At 29.4% G+C, this 18,027-nt stretch overlaps 1 protein-coding gene across 2 annotated transcripts; it reads left to right on the top strand.

Moving 5' to 3' along the window:
• The first annotated feature begins 1,583 nt into the window (after positions 1-1,583).
• LOC142322239 (uncharacterized) lies at positions 1,584-16,133 on the top strand. Of its 2 annotated transcripts, none has more exons than XR_012755810.1 (3): positions 1,584-1,732; positions 14,725-14,902; positions 15,105-16,133. XR_012755810.1 is itself a non-coding variant. In XM_075361087.1 (3 exons), exons 1-2 carry the CDS (start codon positions 1,812-1,814, stop codon positions 14,861-14,863), a joined length of 363 nt encoding a protein of 120 aa, XP_075217202.1. In that variant the 5' UTR covers positions 1,745-1,811; the 3' UTR covers positions 14,864-14,902; positions 15,105-16,133. The 2 variants fall into 2 exon arrangements, 1 of the variants encoding a protein (XP_075217202.1); XM_075361087.1 differs by lacking the exon at positions 1,584-1,732 and adding an exon at positions 1,745-2,035.
• The last annotated feature ends 1,894 nt before the right edge of the window (positions 16,134-18,027 follow it).

Below are 18,027 nucleotides of genomic sequence, written 5' to 3'. Positions count from 1 at the left end.
TATAAATGAAATAGTATACAAAAAAATTTATTAAATTTGAAAATTTATAAAACATTTCAAAATAAGTAAATGTGCAAGAACATTTCATGATTATCTTATAATCATGAGAACAGAATGATTACTAACATTTGAGGCAATCTAAAAACTAAAATTATAATAAAATACATAATTTTTGTTTATATTAAAATATTTAGTTCATTGACTGAATCAATATTACAACAGATTATGAATTTATTTTGAATTTTTCTTTTTTATTTCATTCATTTTTTACATGATGGTTACATTGGGAACAAGTCAGAACAGTCTTTGCTGTATGCTCTTTATATATAGTGGATGAACAGCTGCCACATCGATACTGTGTAAATTGGTTTCTGCGCACAGGGCAGTAGACACAGCATGGTTTGCCATCTAGTCACCAAGGATTAGGAATCTATGTTTTCTTCCTGATGTTTGGGCTCAGTATCAGTGTAAAACAACTTCTGCTTGTAACACAACAGCAACTTCTGCTTCGTCATCAGTCTCACGATATGTGAACTCGTCCTCTTCCAACCATGCCAGAATATGAAAGTCATTGTCCATTTCTCTTACAGGACAGCCAAACTAACAGATTCCAAAATAATCAATAAAATAAAAAATAATAAATACTCAAACAAACTATGTTACAAATTATAAAAGTCACCAGAAAACTTGTAAGTAATTACTCGCGAGTAGATATTTTCTAACAAATAGACTGACGTGATCACTCGCTCGTTAAGAATCCAACAAACCATGCAAGCCCCACTACTGACCTTCGGATCCCAGCACCAGGTCCCCCTCAACAACGTCCAGCATCAACAATTGCGTAAAAATGTCCTACGGAAGCAATGACGAAGTTTAAGGTTCATACTTAATGTAATTAGTTTTTATTACAGAAAGTATAAAGAATGTTAGATTTTATCTAACGCGCGAGTGATTCCGGGTTAATTTGATTTCCTTTTTTAAAGTAAAGTATTTTGGTATGTGTGATAGCATTTTGATGATGTTTATATATTGATTTTAATCAGGTCCCCTTAAATTTCCTTTAGTATCATTTAATATTTCCATGTTACTCTATGCAGATTATGTGTTTCGCCTTATACAATACAAATTTATTTACTTCTTATTTATAAATTGAATTTTATTTCGTATAAACTTTTTGTAATCAAATCTGATTTTGCATGAACGCAATAACCAAACTATATTTTAATGACATAAAAAATATATATAAGATACAGCTTTTTTTGTTAATCACCGTAACAGAAATATCTAATAGAATGAAAAACAATGTGTAATAAAAGTTTTTATGGTTGCTTGAATTAACGCTTATCGTTTTGATGACTATGAGGAACTAAGGGTCACGTGTGATCGGGTCAGGTGGGCAATGGGGACTGATTAGTACCACTCGCCCATTTGACTTAAAAACTCTGACACTCATTGGTACTCTGTTTCTATATTAAACATATAATGCAGTTGATAGAGAAGAGTGCAGAACATTTCTGTATGTCTGGATCTGAAAATATTTGCCCAGATCATTTAGTACAGATCTATTACGAAGTATTGACGAGTTGGGTATCATAACCTACACTTTTTTTAATCTCCGGGACCACAGTTAGGTTGCTTCAGAAAATTAGGTGAACGATTTTTTTGCGTATGAAATAGCCACGCCTGACCGGGATCATAACCTATACTTCAAGCTAATTCTGATAACGTTATAGTTAGTCCGATGGTATTTTTTGCTTTTGTTTTGATTTTCATTGCAAAAAAGGAATATACTGTAATTGTAGTGTTTTAAAATGAGTGAGGAACAAATACTTCGTTGGGTTAACGACAATTGTGATATTAAAGATGGTATTTTTAGTGAAGAAATTCCAACTAACGTGATTTCAGAAAGACAAAATAGGTTAGATGAAATAACGGTAGCAGCAATACATATAGCATCTCTAACGAAATATTTAATAACGATGATAGTAATAATGCCAATGGTGAAAATGCTTCCAGGTTTGTCCAGTGAATTCAGGTATGAAATAGGAATCTACTATTTTATGCACATTCTCATCTTCAGACATTACCTCTTTTTCATGAGGATGAATTACCAAATTATTGACCTAATTATAATCATCTACCAAATGATCTCATTGAAGGTACATGATTGTTGATGTAGGCGAGGATGAAGTAAATGTCTCTTATGTCCATTAGCTTGTGACACAAGACAGTCAATCTGCGGATGTCAATGATGACATGTTTGTTGATATATGCAGTGTTTTATTAAAGTCAGTTTTAATGCATTAAACTATTCAATATAATCCTGGTAATTTACGAGTAGGAATTAATCTAATTTATTTGATTCTTTTGCTAATGGTGAACCATATGATTTTATAATTTGATGGTTGATTATGAAATTTTAAGTTTTTCAGAAGAACAATTTATAATCAGCACACAGCACACAGCAAAAGAGTTGTGTGAATTCCTATCAAAAATTGAGTTGAAATTTTTTTATAATGAAACAAAATCTTTTTTTTTTAATTTTATTATACGTGAGAATTATTCAGATCCTATCAGTAACACATTATTGTAAAGATTATTATAAGACATTATTATAGTAAAGATGACATTATGGAGTAAAGATGAATATTTTGGAACCAAAATTGCTTCAACATGACTTGAAATAGCTTTGAAAAAATATTGGCATGTTTCATTTTGGTAATAATGAAAATATTCAGGAAGGAGCCAGGTTATACAAAATACAAGGTCTTGTAATCTTGTTGAAAACTTCTATAAATGGTCCATTCCTGAGGTAGATGTGTGTATCAATGAATCTATGATATAATTTCTTGGTCACCTTATATTCACACAGTTTTTAAAAAATGAAATTTTTATACCAATGTGGTAAAAAAATTTTCAAGCTGTCGTACTTTTTAAGAAGATGCCTGCAGTTAGTCGGTTAGTTGTGGCGCCGACTACAACTAACCGACTAACCTTATGCCTTTGACATTTACTTCACTAATGCCTTTGGTCTTATTTTATCAATTCCCATTAACAAATGCTTTTCCAATATTTCAATGAGTGGCTACAAAATCTTCATTACTGATTTAAAGGAGAGTGTAATAAACGTTTTGGGATATAAGCCAGCTATTGTTCCTGCCATGGTTGAGAACAATCATGTTCTTATTCAAGCAAAAAGAGGTAGATGTCTTACATTATACTGAAAATTAGTATTTTTTGGATGCAAAGCAACAGTAGTTAAATTCCTGAAGCCTGCCCGAAAGTGTTACTGTGTGATAAACGTTATTGCCTGTCTTGTTTTTTTAAAACACATTATTCAAAATCACATGCATAGTCTTTTCATTAAAATTATATTTTAATAGTTTTCAAATTAGTTTTTCATTTTGGAGTTTTAAAATATTGGATTTGTAAATTTATCAGATACTGTTGTAGCTTTTATTCTTCGTAAGGATTTTCTTTAAATATATAGGCACATGGTTTTCTAAGTAAATATGATAACTGAATACTGTTGAGTTGTTTGAAAAAAATAATTTCTTTATGTATTGACTTGGTTTTTAATTAATTTTAATTACAGTAAATTATTATCAGATGTTTTTTAAAATATTTTTTACATATATGACTACTATAATTCTTAATCTGTATATACTTTTGGAATCTATTATTTGCCAAGAAAGCATGGGACTAATCAGTCCCACAACAGCACAAAACACTTGAATTTGATTTACTGACTGTTGTGGGATTAATCTGTTTTCATTAATAAATACTGCAGTAATTGGTATAGGCCAGTTGTCGGCAACCTGCGGCTCTTTAGTTCCATACGCAAATATTATTTATTTTATCAAAAAAAAAAAAAAAAACATTTAAAAATCGTTCTGAATCGACTAACGAGGATTAGGCACCGATTCTGTCGCTTTGCCACTTGTACTCGCTTTTCACTGCACCCCACTCCGGCGACACACGTCGTCAGTCCGTCAGAAGCTCTCGAATGACGCCGTCGTCGGATGTTTGTAGGTTAAATTCGCTTTCGACGCAAGACAATTTGGCGTCTTCACCAGTGCCTTGGCTGTTACGTGTAGTTTGTTGTTTCAAGTAAAAGAGTTAGAAGAGAATTATCTTCTCATAGTTATGTATGTACATATATATAATAATAATAAAAAACCCGAAGTAAAGATAGGGTACATAATAAGTATTATATTTTTAAAATACATTTTTTTTTTCAAAATAAGATACCTAACTACTTTTTTGAAGTCAATAAGAATTGTCAAAAAAGAAACAAAGTACTACTGTTGGATATTACCGCGAAAGTGTTTTTGTTAAAATATATATTTAATAAATTACCTATTTTATTATTTATCTATTTTATAGCTTTTATTATTTAAAAATTAGAATTAAAATAACAATTATAAGTGTAAGTACCTATAAATTGTTATTTAATAAACCTATTTTCGAAAAAAATTGTAGCTCTTTAAAAACTTTGAAATAAAATTTTGTGGCTCTTTAAAAACTTTGAAATTTTATAAATTGTAATTTTTGACTCTTCTGACTCAAAAGGTTGCCGACCCCTGGTCTAGGCCTAAGAAAATTTTGAAATGTCAACAACCTAACCTATGCTCTTTTAAACGTAGTAAACAAAATTATGAAAAAAAATCTTGGGGATCACTTTATTTAAAGTTAATATAGTATTCAACCAAAATTAAAAATGAAAACTTTCCCATCATATTCATGATCTAGTATTCAAATCCATATAAAAGTAATTGCCTTTACTAAGATTTTAGCCTAGAACTCTCGACTTCAAAATCAGCGGATTTTTCCCAGGATATAACCTGGAAAGAGGAAGTACGTGGAGAAAGAGCCAAAAGCTTTATTTATGTGGCAGTTATTTTTTACAGAATATACTAATCAATTGTGTAATCTAATTTTTTATTTTATGTTTGCTATTTATAACTGAAATAAAGCTGCATGAATAAGATTTTTGTTAACATAAAAATTCAGTGCCCTGATAATTTAATGAATGCATAATATATCATGTAATATTTTCTTGATTACAAAATCATGACATCATGACCATGCATTATATCAATAAAAAATTTGAAAAAATATCTGAAATATTTCATTCTGAATCTGTTAGAAAGATATTCAAAATCATTCTTAAAATACCAGTAATTGTCATTAAAATATCATCATTGTTATTGTTAGTATTAAAAAATACTAACAATAACAATACTCTAATCAAAGTATAATTATCTAAAATACAGCCTTTTTTTAAGTTTTCATTGAAACAGTAAAAATAAATAATTAAAATATGAGAACTAAAAAATCAAATTTAACATATAAGTAAACATGTAGAAAAGGAACTATAAAAAACTAACAAATTTGAAACTGCAAATACATATTAAGAAGGACAGTAAGGAATCTTATCTAACTTGCAAATATCATCTGTCTCGAAGAAGACAATATACATATGAAAAAATTACAAACTAATCAGTGAACTCTTTTGGTAGTAAAGTGTACAACTAAAATACCATGGCCAGTCTAAGTACATTCATGTTACAACAGAATATATCTGCTAATCTATTTTGAAATAATTAAAGTTGTGGTATTATTTTTTCAAATTAAATTCTGAAAAACTGAATATTTCTGTGGAAAAATGAAGTTAAAATAATACTAGTAGACAGTATTTTTTTTGAATCCACTACTAAAGTGACACAACATTCACTATCAATTGCATATTAAATTGAACACAATAATCCTTTATACCTTTCTACCTCCATAATAATACCTTTCTATAAACTTGTAATTTTAATTTTTGCACAGAAAATCCGTTACAACCATATTTAAATATATTTTATTGCCTATATGAGGGAGAATGTAAACAAGAAAAGCTGTTCACCTTTATAAGGGTGCTATAAGCTTGTGAGTATTTAGAGCTATCATTCACTTTTATTTCCAGGACACCCTTGATTATAATTTACTAGTAGTCCAGTCAATAAGGATTATTTTGCTAAAAAAATTAGTAGAGTTTAGTGAAGTACATGGGGTTTTAGATTAGGGAAGTATAACTTGTTTATATGCGGTGACAAATTTTCACTGACTAGGCAAAATGACGACCGTTCATATATGGTGAAAATTGGTTTTCCAATTTTGTAGTCCAAGATGAACTTCCTTGGTGAAAAATTTCTGAATAAAAGTTGTGGGAATTTGCAGTACCTATAATTTAAGCCCCTAAACGTTAAGCAAATATTTATTGCAAAAATAACTAATTTACTATTTTAATTGTTTTAAAAGTTAGCTTTGGAATTCTAAATTCATTGAGTGGTTACACATGAAAATTGCTTTATTCATTGTAGAGATATTGTAATTTGTTATAAAAAGGCAACTGTAATTATTTTGCCTTTTAAGAACTTTTTCGTTTCCATTTCAAGTGCAATCTATTCCTCAAGACTTGTACTTTCAAATGTTTTAGACAAATAATTAAAGAAAAACTTTTTTAAACTTCTTCAAAAAATAAAGCATACTCATGTAGTACTCATGCAGTTCACAACAGTTGCCTGCGAATAAAGCTGAATTCATAACTTAAAATCGGCAGAGTGCGAAAAAGTCAGTCATCTCCGAAAATGTTGGACGGATCTAGTCAGAAAAAGAAAAGAAATAAGTGAAATAGAATGGAATTTTATGCTGAATGTTAAAATGAAATCAGTTTTTCTTCATCACCCTTAGATTTTTAGTTATGACCCTTTAAAATATTGTGAAACTTCTTAAATAACAGAATATAAAAATTGTAATAATTTGTATAATAAATATATAATTAAAATTGCTACTTTTATTTTGCAGACATTTACGTTTATCTTAATTTCTTTTTTCCTTTGTGTTCAGTGAAGTCTTTCCATTTTATCATCCAGCAGTAGTCATCATAGATTCATACCATCTGCCTTGATAATGTTGTTCCATCTGCAATATATCTTGTGGAACCTTTCTCCTTGTTTGTTCCTGATGTCACCGAAGTTGAAAGAGAAAAAGTCCAAAAGAAAATGTAAAAAATGAATTTTTAATGACATTCTGCAACCTAAATCTTTGTAGTTCACTTATAAGCTTATCATGGTTTTCAGCTTTTTTGTATCCAAGAAAACCAGTAATGACATATTTGAATGACTTCCATGGTGCTAGTTCTTTAGGATTCAGTTTGCTGTCAAATATATTTTCACAAATTAATTTTCTTATTTCTTTCTAATGCTTTTACAAAATTTTTTATCAGGCCTAGTTTTATGTGTAGAGGTGGTAAAATAATTTGATCTGCTTCCACAAGGGGAATATTGACAGCATTTTCCTTTTCTGGGGTAAACTGATTTCTTTTTTGCCAGTCTTTAACTGTGTAGTGTTTTTCTGTAGCCCAACTGTCCCACAAATACAAGAAACATATATTTTGTAAAGCCAATCTGGAGACTGAGAAGAAGCCCTATCACTTTCAGGTCAGCAATAATTCACCATGAGTATTCATCATACGAATAGCTTTTAAAATTTTTGACATACTTTCATATTTTTCTTTCATTCCTTCAGCATGTTCTACCAGTATAGAAGAAAACTTATTCGAGTTATGCAATAACACTGCCTTTATGCTTCTTTTTGATGAGTATATAAATAAATGCCAATCATGAATAACATATTCAGTACCCAGTTCAGACATTAGCCCCCTAATATCATGGCAGGAACAAATTAAACCATCTCTTCTGAAGTATTTCACTAAATTTTCATTTTGATTTCTATATACTGAAATTTTAATATCCTTGTTTAATAAATTCAATTCTTTAAGACGTAAACCTAGAGTTCTGTTTGTCATTTTGACAAATACAAGTCATGAATTAGGTCGCTCAGTTCTGCTTGTGTGATGAGGTGAGGTAAAATACTTTAGTATTTGATTCTTCTGTTATGCAATTAATATCTATTGAAGTTGAGGATTAATCGGTTGAGCCTTCTCGCGATCAGAAGTTTTTTTCAAGAGGTTGGAGTGATCGGAATCAGTAAATCAACACCATGAAGTACTGGTCTCATAGCTGAATGAACATTTGGGTATGGAATACTCCTTTCATTGTTTGAATTGAAACTATTTTTTCTATTAAGAAAAAATAGCAACATCATAGTGGTTAGTAAGTTGTTGCCAAATCATAGGTACGCCAAAAGGCAAATGCCCTTTTTTACTTTTAACCACTGGGTTACTTTAACTTAGCACTTGATGCATGCTACATGTGGAGTCCAGGATTTATCTTGGTCTCCCAAGGGACAGTCAAAATAATGTTTGTTAGTAGTTTTCAGCAGGTTCAATACTGGTTTCCATTGACTTTTCGTGGTGAATTCACCGGAAATGTAACAAAAAATATTTGGAGAATTTTTATAAGCCCAACTTTTATTCATTGTAAAATTCAAATTGTTTTAATGAATGAAAGTAAACTGAAATATTACAGAAATACTTACTTAATTATAAAAATAATTAAGTTTTAATTTATAAATACTTAATTACTTAAAATACTTCATAAAATTGTTTTACCATGGAGTGTAATAAAATGCAGCACAAAACACACACAACTCAACAAATTTTCAATAAAATACCAAAAGCTGTTTTGACATAAAAATCTTTCACTAAATTTGTGACATCACTTATGAGAAAATCTTTGTAATATATGTATGATAAAAACCACTGTCACAACTAAAGAACACAGCAAGTCATACGAAGCGCTGAACTCATGCTGAATAAAATTTCATCATGTTGAATTACTCATTACTTGACTCACTGTCTATACATATCTGGCTTGACATGAAATGACATCATTCGACTGTTAAGTAACAAATATGGGTGTACAACAAGCATCACAATATAAATCAGATATGAATAAGCAAACATACAAATGTACTAACTTATTTGTATTGCTTGTTCCACGAATAATGGAACAAATAAATTTAAGGGTTTGTAACTTAAAAATTTTATGTGATGGATTGTTTCTGATTACATATTCAGATTCAGCATACAAAATACTATATAGAAAACCTTCCCCCTTTTCAGTTACAAACTTTATGTTGACCAGTGTAATTATTACTTGTTCTATCTATTAACATTATTTTAAAATGATATTCCATCAACTAGAGGTAATCAACAATATCTTAATGAAAAGAGGTTTTGGTGATATGGCTAATTAGTTGTAGAGTGAAATTCAGAACTAAATAGTATAAATAATAGTGAGGAAGGACAAAATCTAAAATCAGTATTGATAAATTGTAAGATTTAATAGAATGCAGTGGAAGAACATAATGTACACTGTAAGTCACTACTGAAATTATTGAAAAATAAACTTGAATGATTTTATGTTATTATTAAAACCTGAAAGTTGTTATTTTAAAGTAAAAAAAAAAAAATATTTATTTTAGAAATAAAAACTATTGCAGTCACTTGCATAACAATAAAATATTTTTAAAAGTAAATAGATGTTCCAAAAATCTTTTCTTTCACATTTCAAAGGTTTCAGAATTTTTTTTTAACCATACATACTTTGTTTTAAGTTCAAGTCTTAAAACAGTAATGGAGAAATGAAATGAAAAATTTTTTATTTGTAATCTTTTTTATGTTGAAAAAAAGGATTAAAAACGTATCCACTGCTTTCAGACCAGAGCTACAAATGATGAATTCCCAGCAACTTAAAGGTTTAATACTTTTTATTGTTTTTTGGAGTTTAACAATATCTTGATGACAAATTAGTCTCTTCAAACTGAAATAAATGGAATGCATCAAATTTTAGATGATAATACCTGGACAGCTTACCATAGTTATATTATATATTCTTTCATTCATCAATGCCTTAGTTTCTAGATTATTTTAAAGTAGTATAGAATTGACCTTGTTTCATCAATATATTTTAATTTTACCAACAAACATTTTTTTTAGTGAACTGAGTATTTCTTGTTGGTGCATTTAGAATTTTTGGTGAGAAAATTTGAAAAATTCTCTAAACCTAAATAAACAGCTTACTTATAAAGTACTTTTTCACTTATCAGTGTTATGTAAACTGTTACATAGGAAAAGTTAGTCAAAATTATTGGTCATTTAGGTAAGTACGTAATTGGAGCTGGGGGAACCTGTTGATAGGCAACTACCTAACCAATCTTGACTGAATTTTTATAATTATAGCTATGCTTAACTGGACCTGGTGAGATCCTCACAAAATAAATTTTTAATTATTATAGCAACTTTATAATTTTAATTGTTTTAAATTTCATTACTTTGCTGGAATTTAATTTTTTATATTATTGTTATTATTCAAACATATGCCATTTGATCTGGGTATTACAGGTAATAGAGTAGAGAGCAGCTCTAATTATGCTGATAACATTTATTTTTATTCTCATAAAAAGTTAATTAGAATCAAAGGTATAAAAATCGTCTCATTTTTCCAATCCACTTTGTGCGTTTTGTTTTTAAAGTTGAACTTCTCAATTTTGTGTTTAATTTTAGTAGATGTTACTTATATAATTTTCTCAAAATTAATTGCTATACAACGTTAACTACAAATTTTTATTTGTTTACTGGTAAATTAGTAATGTTATTTTATTCCAAACCTCAAAAAGTTTATTTCCTGACAAAACCTTTTCATGTTTTACCCTCTTTTTCTTAAAACCTGAGTGGGATAGAGGTCTGAAACACTTTTATTCGATTTCTTAGATCAGCAACCATAAGGAAACACCAAATTTCCCCCATAATTGTACCCCAAGAATTTTGGTACAGTTTAATTTCACAGAGGGAGTAGAAAGTAGGGCTAAATGTTTCACAAGCCGAAACTAGCTAATAAACAGTTTTCTGACCTATGTTTATAAGAAGGTTTTTCTTATTTTTGGCTTTAGAATCATCTCGAGAGAGAGATTAGCATGCAATTTGAAATCATTCTGTGTGTATGTGTGTGTGTGTGTATATATATATATATATATATATATATCAAAACTCCCAAAACAATGAAATTATTAAGGTTTCAGCTAGAGTTTGCCGTCAATTGAAAGCATCAAAAATCAAAATTCATCAATTTATTTATAGTTCTTCAAAAAAACGTTGTCTGAATAAAAAAATTACAGATAATGAAAGGTGAGATAATATTATACATTTTTTCAACTTCATTTTCTCAAAGACAAAGATATACATCATTAAATATTTTCTTCCTCCTCTGCTAATATTGTAACTAAATGATAGAACTTTTTTAATTTAAAGCAAATATGAAATGGTCAAGAAATAATTGGAGATAAACAATTTGTTTATTACTTAATAACACAAATCATATAATAAAAAATTCGTCAAATTTTCTCAAATGTAAAAACTCTTGCCGGCCCGATTTCATACTTTAAACAACTTCATAAATCCTAATAATTCATGATCCATAAGTGAGTGTTATACTTTACTTGCTTCCGAAAGACGATGATTCACAACGTAAATCATATGAGTGATCATTCTCTTGTTCTGAATTCATGACATCAAATGATTCAATCATTGAAAATAATTATTTAATTAGCTGAAAAAATATTGTTTCGAAAATTAATTCAATTCTGGAAAAAATGTATAATTTCAAAATAGCAGAACAAAACATAAATTTCGTTCACAAAATTGAAATATGTTTTAATAAATTTTTTATTCAAAAAGTTAATTTTTAAGTGTGAAGGTGACAAAAGTGACACAAAAATGATTTCGTCACTTCGAATTTTCAAAATATCAAGGAAACATTTTATTAAAGGAAAAATTGCATATTAATATTGTGTGAGTTTTTAACCATTAAGAACATATGATAATTATATCAATATAAACCTAAGAATGATAATTAGTTCATATAATAAGGTGTGTAACATTCACTTTAAATTGTACAACTACCCGTACTACCCCTAACGTTGATCTTTGATCAACACTTGATCTGTTCATTAAGTGATCTTTTTATTGAAATCAGAAATTGATTATTGTTTTTTATAGAATTTTTTCGCTGTAACGGACAAAGTTGAACTTGAGATCTTAATGCATTTGCGTAAAACAATACATAATAATATTGTAAGCTATTGAAGTTTCGTTCAAATTCGTTCTTAAAAGTATGAAATCGGGCCGGAAAAAGTTTTTTCTTTTTCAATCAATATATTTGAGAAAATTTGACGAATTTTTGTTGAACGATTTGTGTTATTAAGTATATATAAAAGTATATAAAAAAATTGTTTATCTTCAATTATTTCTCGATGATTTCGTATTTGTTTTATATTAAAGAAGTTCTGTCATTTAGTTACAATATTAGTAGAGTAGGAAAAAAAATATTTAACGATGTATATCTCTTTCTTTAAGAAAATGAACTAGGAAAAAAAAGTATAACATTATCTCGCCTTTCATACGTATCTGTAATTTTTTGATTCAGACAATGTCTTTTTGAAGAACTATAAATAAATTGATGAATTTTGATTTTTGATGCTTTCAGTTGACGGCAAACTCTCGCCGAAACCTTAACAATTTTATTGTTTTGGGAGTTTGATAACATCTTTTTTCGTTTTCTGTTCATTCGTTAAATTCTGTGAACTTTTAGAGAATAAATCAAGTCTAGTCAATAACTAGTCATCAATTAATAATAAGATTCTTCTTATTTTTATGAAAAAACAACTTCAAAATTCTCATCAAATAAAGCATTCGATCTTCATGAATGAAAATCTTTTTTTTTTCAGTTCAGTAAAAATGAAATTAATACTGATCTAGTTCACATTAGTCAGTTTTTATAGTCTACATCCAGTCATTTATTAGTGTTTTTATTAGAGTTTTTATTTTCATTGATTTGAGCAGTTGCAATAATAATGTGAAAACGGTTCAGCATTATTAAAAAAAAAAATAAATGTTTTAATAGTGTTGACACAAAATTATCAAAAAATACAGGTTTGAACACGGTAAAAAATTGAATACTAAATCCAAATAAATATTAAGCAACGAATAAATAATTTATATGGTTGTATATATACATATACAGGACCGCCCCTAGCTTTTGCGGGGCCCTTTCTAAAAATAAACTAAATATTAGTAAAAAAAAATTAACAAGTAAAATAATTAACTTAACTTTTCAAAAATTGATATAACACAAAATTGCGGAAATTATGAAACAAAAAGAGTAAAATTTTTTTAAGATTATATGTTTGATTTTCTTTATTTTTATCTTATTTTTTTTTAATGAACCTTTCGTAATTTTATGAAATAAAAATTTTGCGGGTTTTTATTTCAGAAAAATGTTTTATTAAATCATAGCAATTTAATTTTTCACATATTTCGTGCTCAGTAAATAAAAGTGTCAGATTTGTTAATCGTTTGTGTAACATTAATGTCGGTAAATAATTTTTAAGTGGTTTTAATTTAGAAAATCTTTGTTCTGCTGATGCTGCTGAAATCGGAATTATTAATAATATTCTTAAACTAATGGCCAGATTTGGAAAATAGTCGTACATATTTCTCAGCATATTCAAGCACTGTACTGGTGTTACATTTTCAACATTAGTACAGATCGAAAAAAAAAATTTAATTTTTACGTATAAATCGGCTCTATTTATATCACGATTATCATCTTCCTTAATTTTAAATCTAAATCCATGCAAAACGTTTTAAGTTGGTCGTCTTCCATTGTACGTAATAGTGGAATATTGTGAAGAAAACCGAAAATATTAATACGATTTTCATTGTGTTCAAATCTTTCTTGTAATGAAGATCTATTATTGCTAAGAAATAATTTCTGTAGAAGTTTCTTTCTGGATCATTTACACATTCATCTGCTCCTGCTCCTTCATAATCAAATAAAAGTTTACGTTTTCTTATTCTTACGGTCGGCTTTTAATTTGTTTGATATATTAGTTTTTTCATAAATATTATTCACTTCCATTTTAGATTTTAAAAACCCATTTTCTAAATTCTTTAAAAACTTCCATCAACCCTTTTAAAAGCTTGGTTACTAAACTTAAGTCACAATTAGGGGTTTGTACTTATTGTATTGACTGTCAATAATAATTCATACCAAATAACTAAATAAAAAAACTTCAAAATTAATTACATGCTCAAGTAAAAAATCTTTCACTTTTCACTCTAGAATCCTCTGTCACGTCATTTAATTCTTCTAATATGCATATAAATATTTATGTACAATTTTTCGAAATATACGATCCCAGCGCTACCAAATAGTTCTAATTGTAGAATTCTAATTTTACCAATTTATTTATCTTTTTATTTGTTCCTTTTTTAATAATACTACGTACTGTAATCTGTTGTAAACTAATACATTTATTTTTTTTTAATGAAGTGATTAAAAATTTTTTTTCATCTTTAGTACTTTCATTTACATAGAGTATTTCCTATTAAAAAAAAAAGCTATAGTATGTTTTCTTTAAGCCTCAAGGTAACGATATATCGTACATGAGTACTTGTGCTAAGGCTACGTACACATGAAAGCGCGTGGTGGTGAGGTACACGGAATTGCATGAGGCGTACACATTCAATCGTACGTTTTTGCCGACCGCCCGTTCTGTCGCGCGACTCTGGCTGTTGCCGCTCGACTACCGCGCGTTCTCAAGTACACTGTGGTATATTGCTTTGTACATGTGATCGCGCGTTTTGAAGGTACGATAGTAGTTTTTACTTTTTGTCATCCATTTATATTGTTTTATTTCATTGTTGCAATACAGAATGGATACTGAGCGATTTGATACAGAACGTTTCATAGACGAAATGGAGAAAAGGCCAGCTCTCTGGGACGTACAAAGTGCGGAATCAAAGAACAGAGAAAAAAAAGTAAATTTTGGGAAGAACTGGTGGAACTGTTGAGTGAAGATGGCGATTCTATAGAACACAAGAAAGTTCTCGGTAAGTGAATAACTTTTATGAAATTTTTATGTATAATTATGTAATAAATTTTAATTTAAAAGGCTATAAAAAAGGTTTTCATTGTTTTCACGACTTCAATTTTCAATTGTTTCAGGAGTTCAAATTTGTTCCTTAAACAGATGTCTTTCTGATTACTGAATATTAGTAAAGTTATTTTTCTATATGCATTTATTATTTTCAGGTTCTCATTTACAAAACAAATGGAAAAATATTAGAGACTGTTTTACCAGGGAGTTGAAAAAGCAAAAAAAAGCCAAGACAGGGTCCGCAGCTAGTAATGGAAATCCTTACGTTTGCTTTACTCGTTTACGTTTCTTGAAAACTCTGTTAACAATAAGGAAACAATTAGTAATCTAGACGACAACACAGCTTAAACTCTTCCGACCGACACTGAACGTCATGTAATTGAAGGTTGTGACTCAGATGTTTTTCCTGTTCCAAAAAAAAAGAAAATCAAAATGAACCCTGTGGACAAGCAGATATTTTAGCTAGGAGTGTCGCAGTAAGGGGAAAACGGGAAGACAACTGAATAATCTGGATGATGATAAGCTATTTTGTATATCTTTGTTTAAAGAACTTAAAAAGGTTCCTGATCGTGCCCGAATGAGAACGAAAATACAGCTAATGGAAGTCTTACAACGCGCGCAGGATTTCTATAATCCACCCCCCGAATCAGTCACCCATCCTACTCAAACAATTCCAATCAAAATCCCAATCATCCGTACAGTCAAGGGTATACAACATTTCCATCCTATTTTTCCAACTTATCTACACAGTACACACCTATACAATGTAGTTAAATAAATACCGACGTTACAAGCCCTAATACAGTTGCTGTTGCACCAATACCGTCACCAGCAGAAAGCATAATTTCTAATCGTAGTTCTGAAATAGATCTATACAATTAATACATATGTATAATTAACTCAACTCTCTCTAGAATAATGAGAATTTATTGTTTTAGTGTTAGTTACTAGTTATTAAGTTTATTTCGTATTTCAAGATAACATTTTTTTTCTATTTCAAATTGTCTTATTCCTCTTACATTTTATCCACGACTACAAGAATGTTTGTTTTCATTCGGGCGTGATCAGGCATATTAATTTTTTTTTTGTATTTTCATAATTTTTATATTGTATTCTTATTATTTATATCAGAATAATTTCGGTTTTGTACAATATTAATTAAAATAATATCTTAAATATTAATAAACTAAATGACTTACCTCAAAGTTATTACGAGTTTTTCTTCAGCTCCGATCGTATGTCTCACATAATTCATACTCGGTGAAATATCGTCTTCTATCGACTTTAATAAAGCATCAAAGGTTTTTGTGGCATATTCGGAAGTTATCGAAGAATTTCGGTTCGTATTCCCGTAATTTTGGATACGATGTTACAAATAAACTATGCGTCAGTTTATCTCTTAAAACTGGATGCACCTAATGTTGCCTCTGTCTTTGCCTGCGACGACGGTATCCCTGGTAACAGAGCCACAAACTTGTAACCTCTTCGACTTCCATTTTTATTTAAAAATGACATGAAATTCCCAGCTGTGAACAGCTACAGTAGTATTCCGCAATCGCGCGATTTACGCTTGAATGTGTATGTACGTCTTATTTTCCAGCCGCGCGGCTAACGTGACGACAGTCGCCTTCTGTGTACGAGCCCTAAAAGTCTCACCCGTACGATATATCGGTATGTAGTTTTTATGTTCATATATTTCTTTACGTTACCGCTAGATCGCTCATATAGTACCTTTTCTTAAAGCCTACAATTCGCAGATATCGATAGTGTAGGTTGTTTTCATTTTACGATACGTGATTTAGAGAATTATCGATTTCAAAATTCCGATAATCTCTGATGTAAACAGAAGTGTGTTCCATGCATTCATGGTTATGTCTTGGTTACTCCGTCCGTTTATAAGGGATTTTTTGTAGGCATTATAATATTGTTTTATGAAATTAGAGTTTCAATTATAGTGTTAGATGTAGTTTTAGTTACCGTGATCCGTAAAATATTCAGATTTATTCGTTAGTTCGGTGTTTTTTTCCTACAATGTCCGCGCCTAGTAGACGTCTTACTGATGCAGAAATTAATAACTTTTTTGTTGATGATACTGATAGCGATTTCGAATTATCTATTGACAGTGGGGCTGAAGAAGATGATGAATTAATCACAAGCGATAGTGATGGGGATTCAGAAGAAGATGAGGCATACAGAAACATCATTGAACCGGAAGATAATGTCCCTCTTCCACATCAATTTTTGGAACTCCCCGGCCCAAAACGTATGCCTAATCCAGGTTCCACACTCATAATTTATTTTTATTTATTATTTACACTTAATTTATTTGAACTGATGGTGAAAGAAACCAATAGATCAGCCAATCAATATCAATATGCAAATAGAGATAGGCTGCCTGAACCATACCGAAAATGGAAAAATATTACCATTTCTGAAATGAAAGGTTTTATAGCTTGCATACTGAATATGGGGATAATTAGAAAACCTACTCTTAAGAGTTAATGGAGTACAGTATCATCACAGGCAACCCCTTGGTTTGGTAAAATGTTTTCAGCGCACCATTTTAGAATTATTTTGAAATTTCAAAGCATAAATCTTACAAAAAAATGGTAACACAAAAATTTCAATAACTCTGTAAATAATATGAATTTTTAAGTAAAAATTTTTTTATTTTGATCACAAATAATTTTAATTTTTAGAAACAGTGATAGATTATATATAAATAGCAAGGATTCTTTTCAAATAAAGAACAAATTCAGTATTTTTTTTTTTTTTAAATCAAAAAAAGTTGAATTTTATTTTTTAAATAATTAATCAAGGGTGTAACACCACTTTGGATCACAGCACCACAATCTACATAGTTTACTGAGTAATTACAATTTTTTTAATACTTTTATCGTGTATATTGTTATTTCTGTGGCACTTCTACCAAACATCTACTTTTTCTGAAAAACATGCTTGATTACAAAATAGGCTTGAGGCTGTAAGGGTTAAAATTTTATTATTTAGAGTATACAGTATCAAGTTTTTGTACGCTTCCTAGTACTACCAAGTACTGCTACCTAGCGGCGCGATTTG

The sequence above is a fragment of the Lycorma delicatula genome, chromosome 3 (assembly GCF_047948215.1).
Source record: "Lycorma delicatula isolate Av1 chromosome 3, ASM4794821v1, whole genome shotgun sequence".
NCBI classification, from domain to species: Eukaryota; Metazoa; Arthropoda; class Insecta; order Hemiptera; family Fulgoridae; genus Lycorma; species Lycorma delicatula.
Note: the sequence above shows the minus strand (reverse complement) of the source record. Positions and strands in the feature narration are given on the sequence as shown.

Excerpts from the sequence above, each read along its gene's own strand:
- LOC142322239 (XM_075361087.1), top strand. The coding sequence starts at position 1,812 with ATGAGTGAGGAACAAATACTTCGTTGGGTTAACGACAATTGTGATATT. Across the intron at positions 2,036-14,724 it reads GGTTTGTCCAGTGAATTCAG|AATGGATACTGAGCGATTTG; the intron begins GTATGAAATAGG and ends GTTGCAATACAG.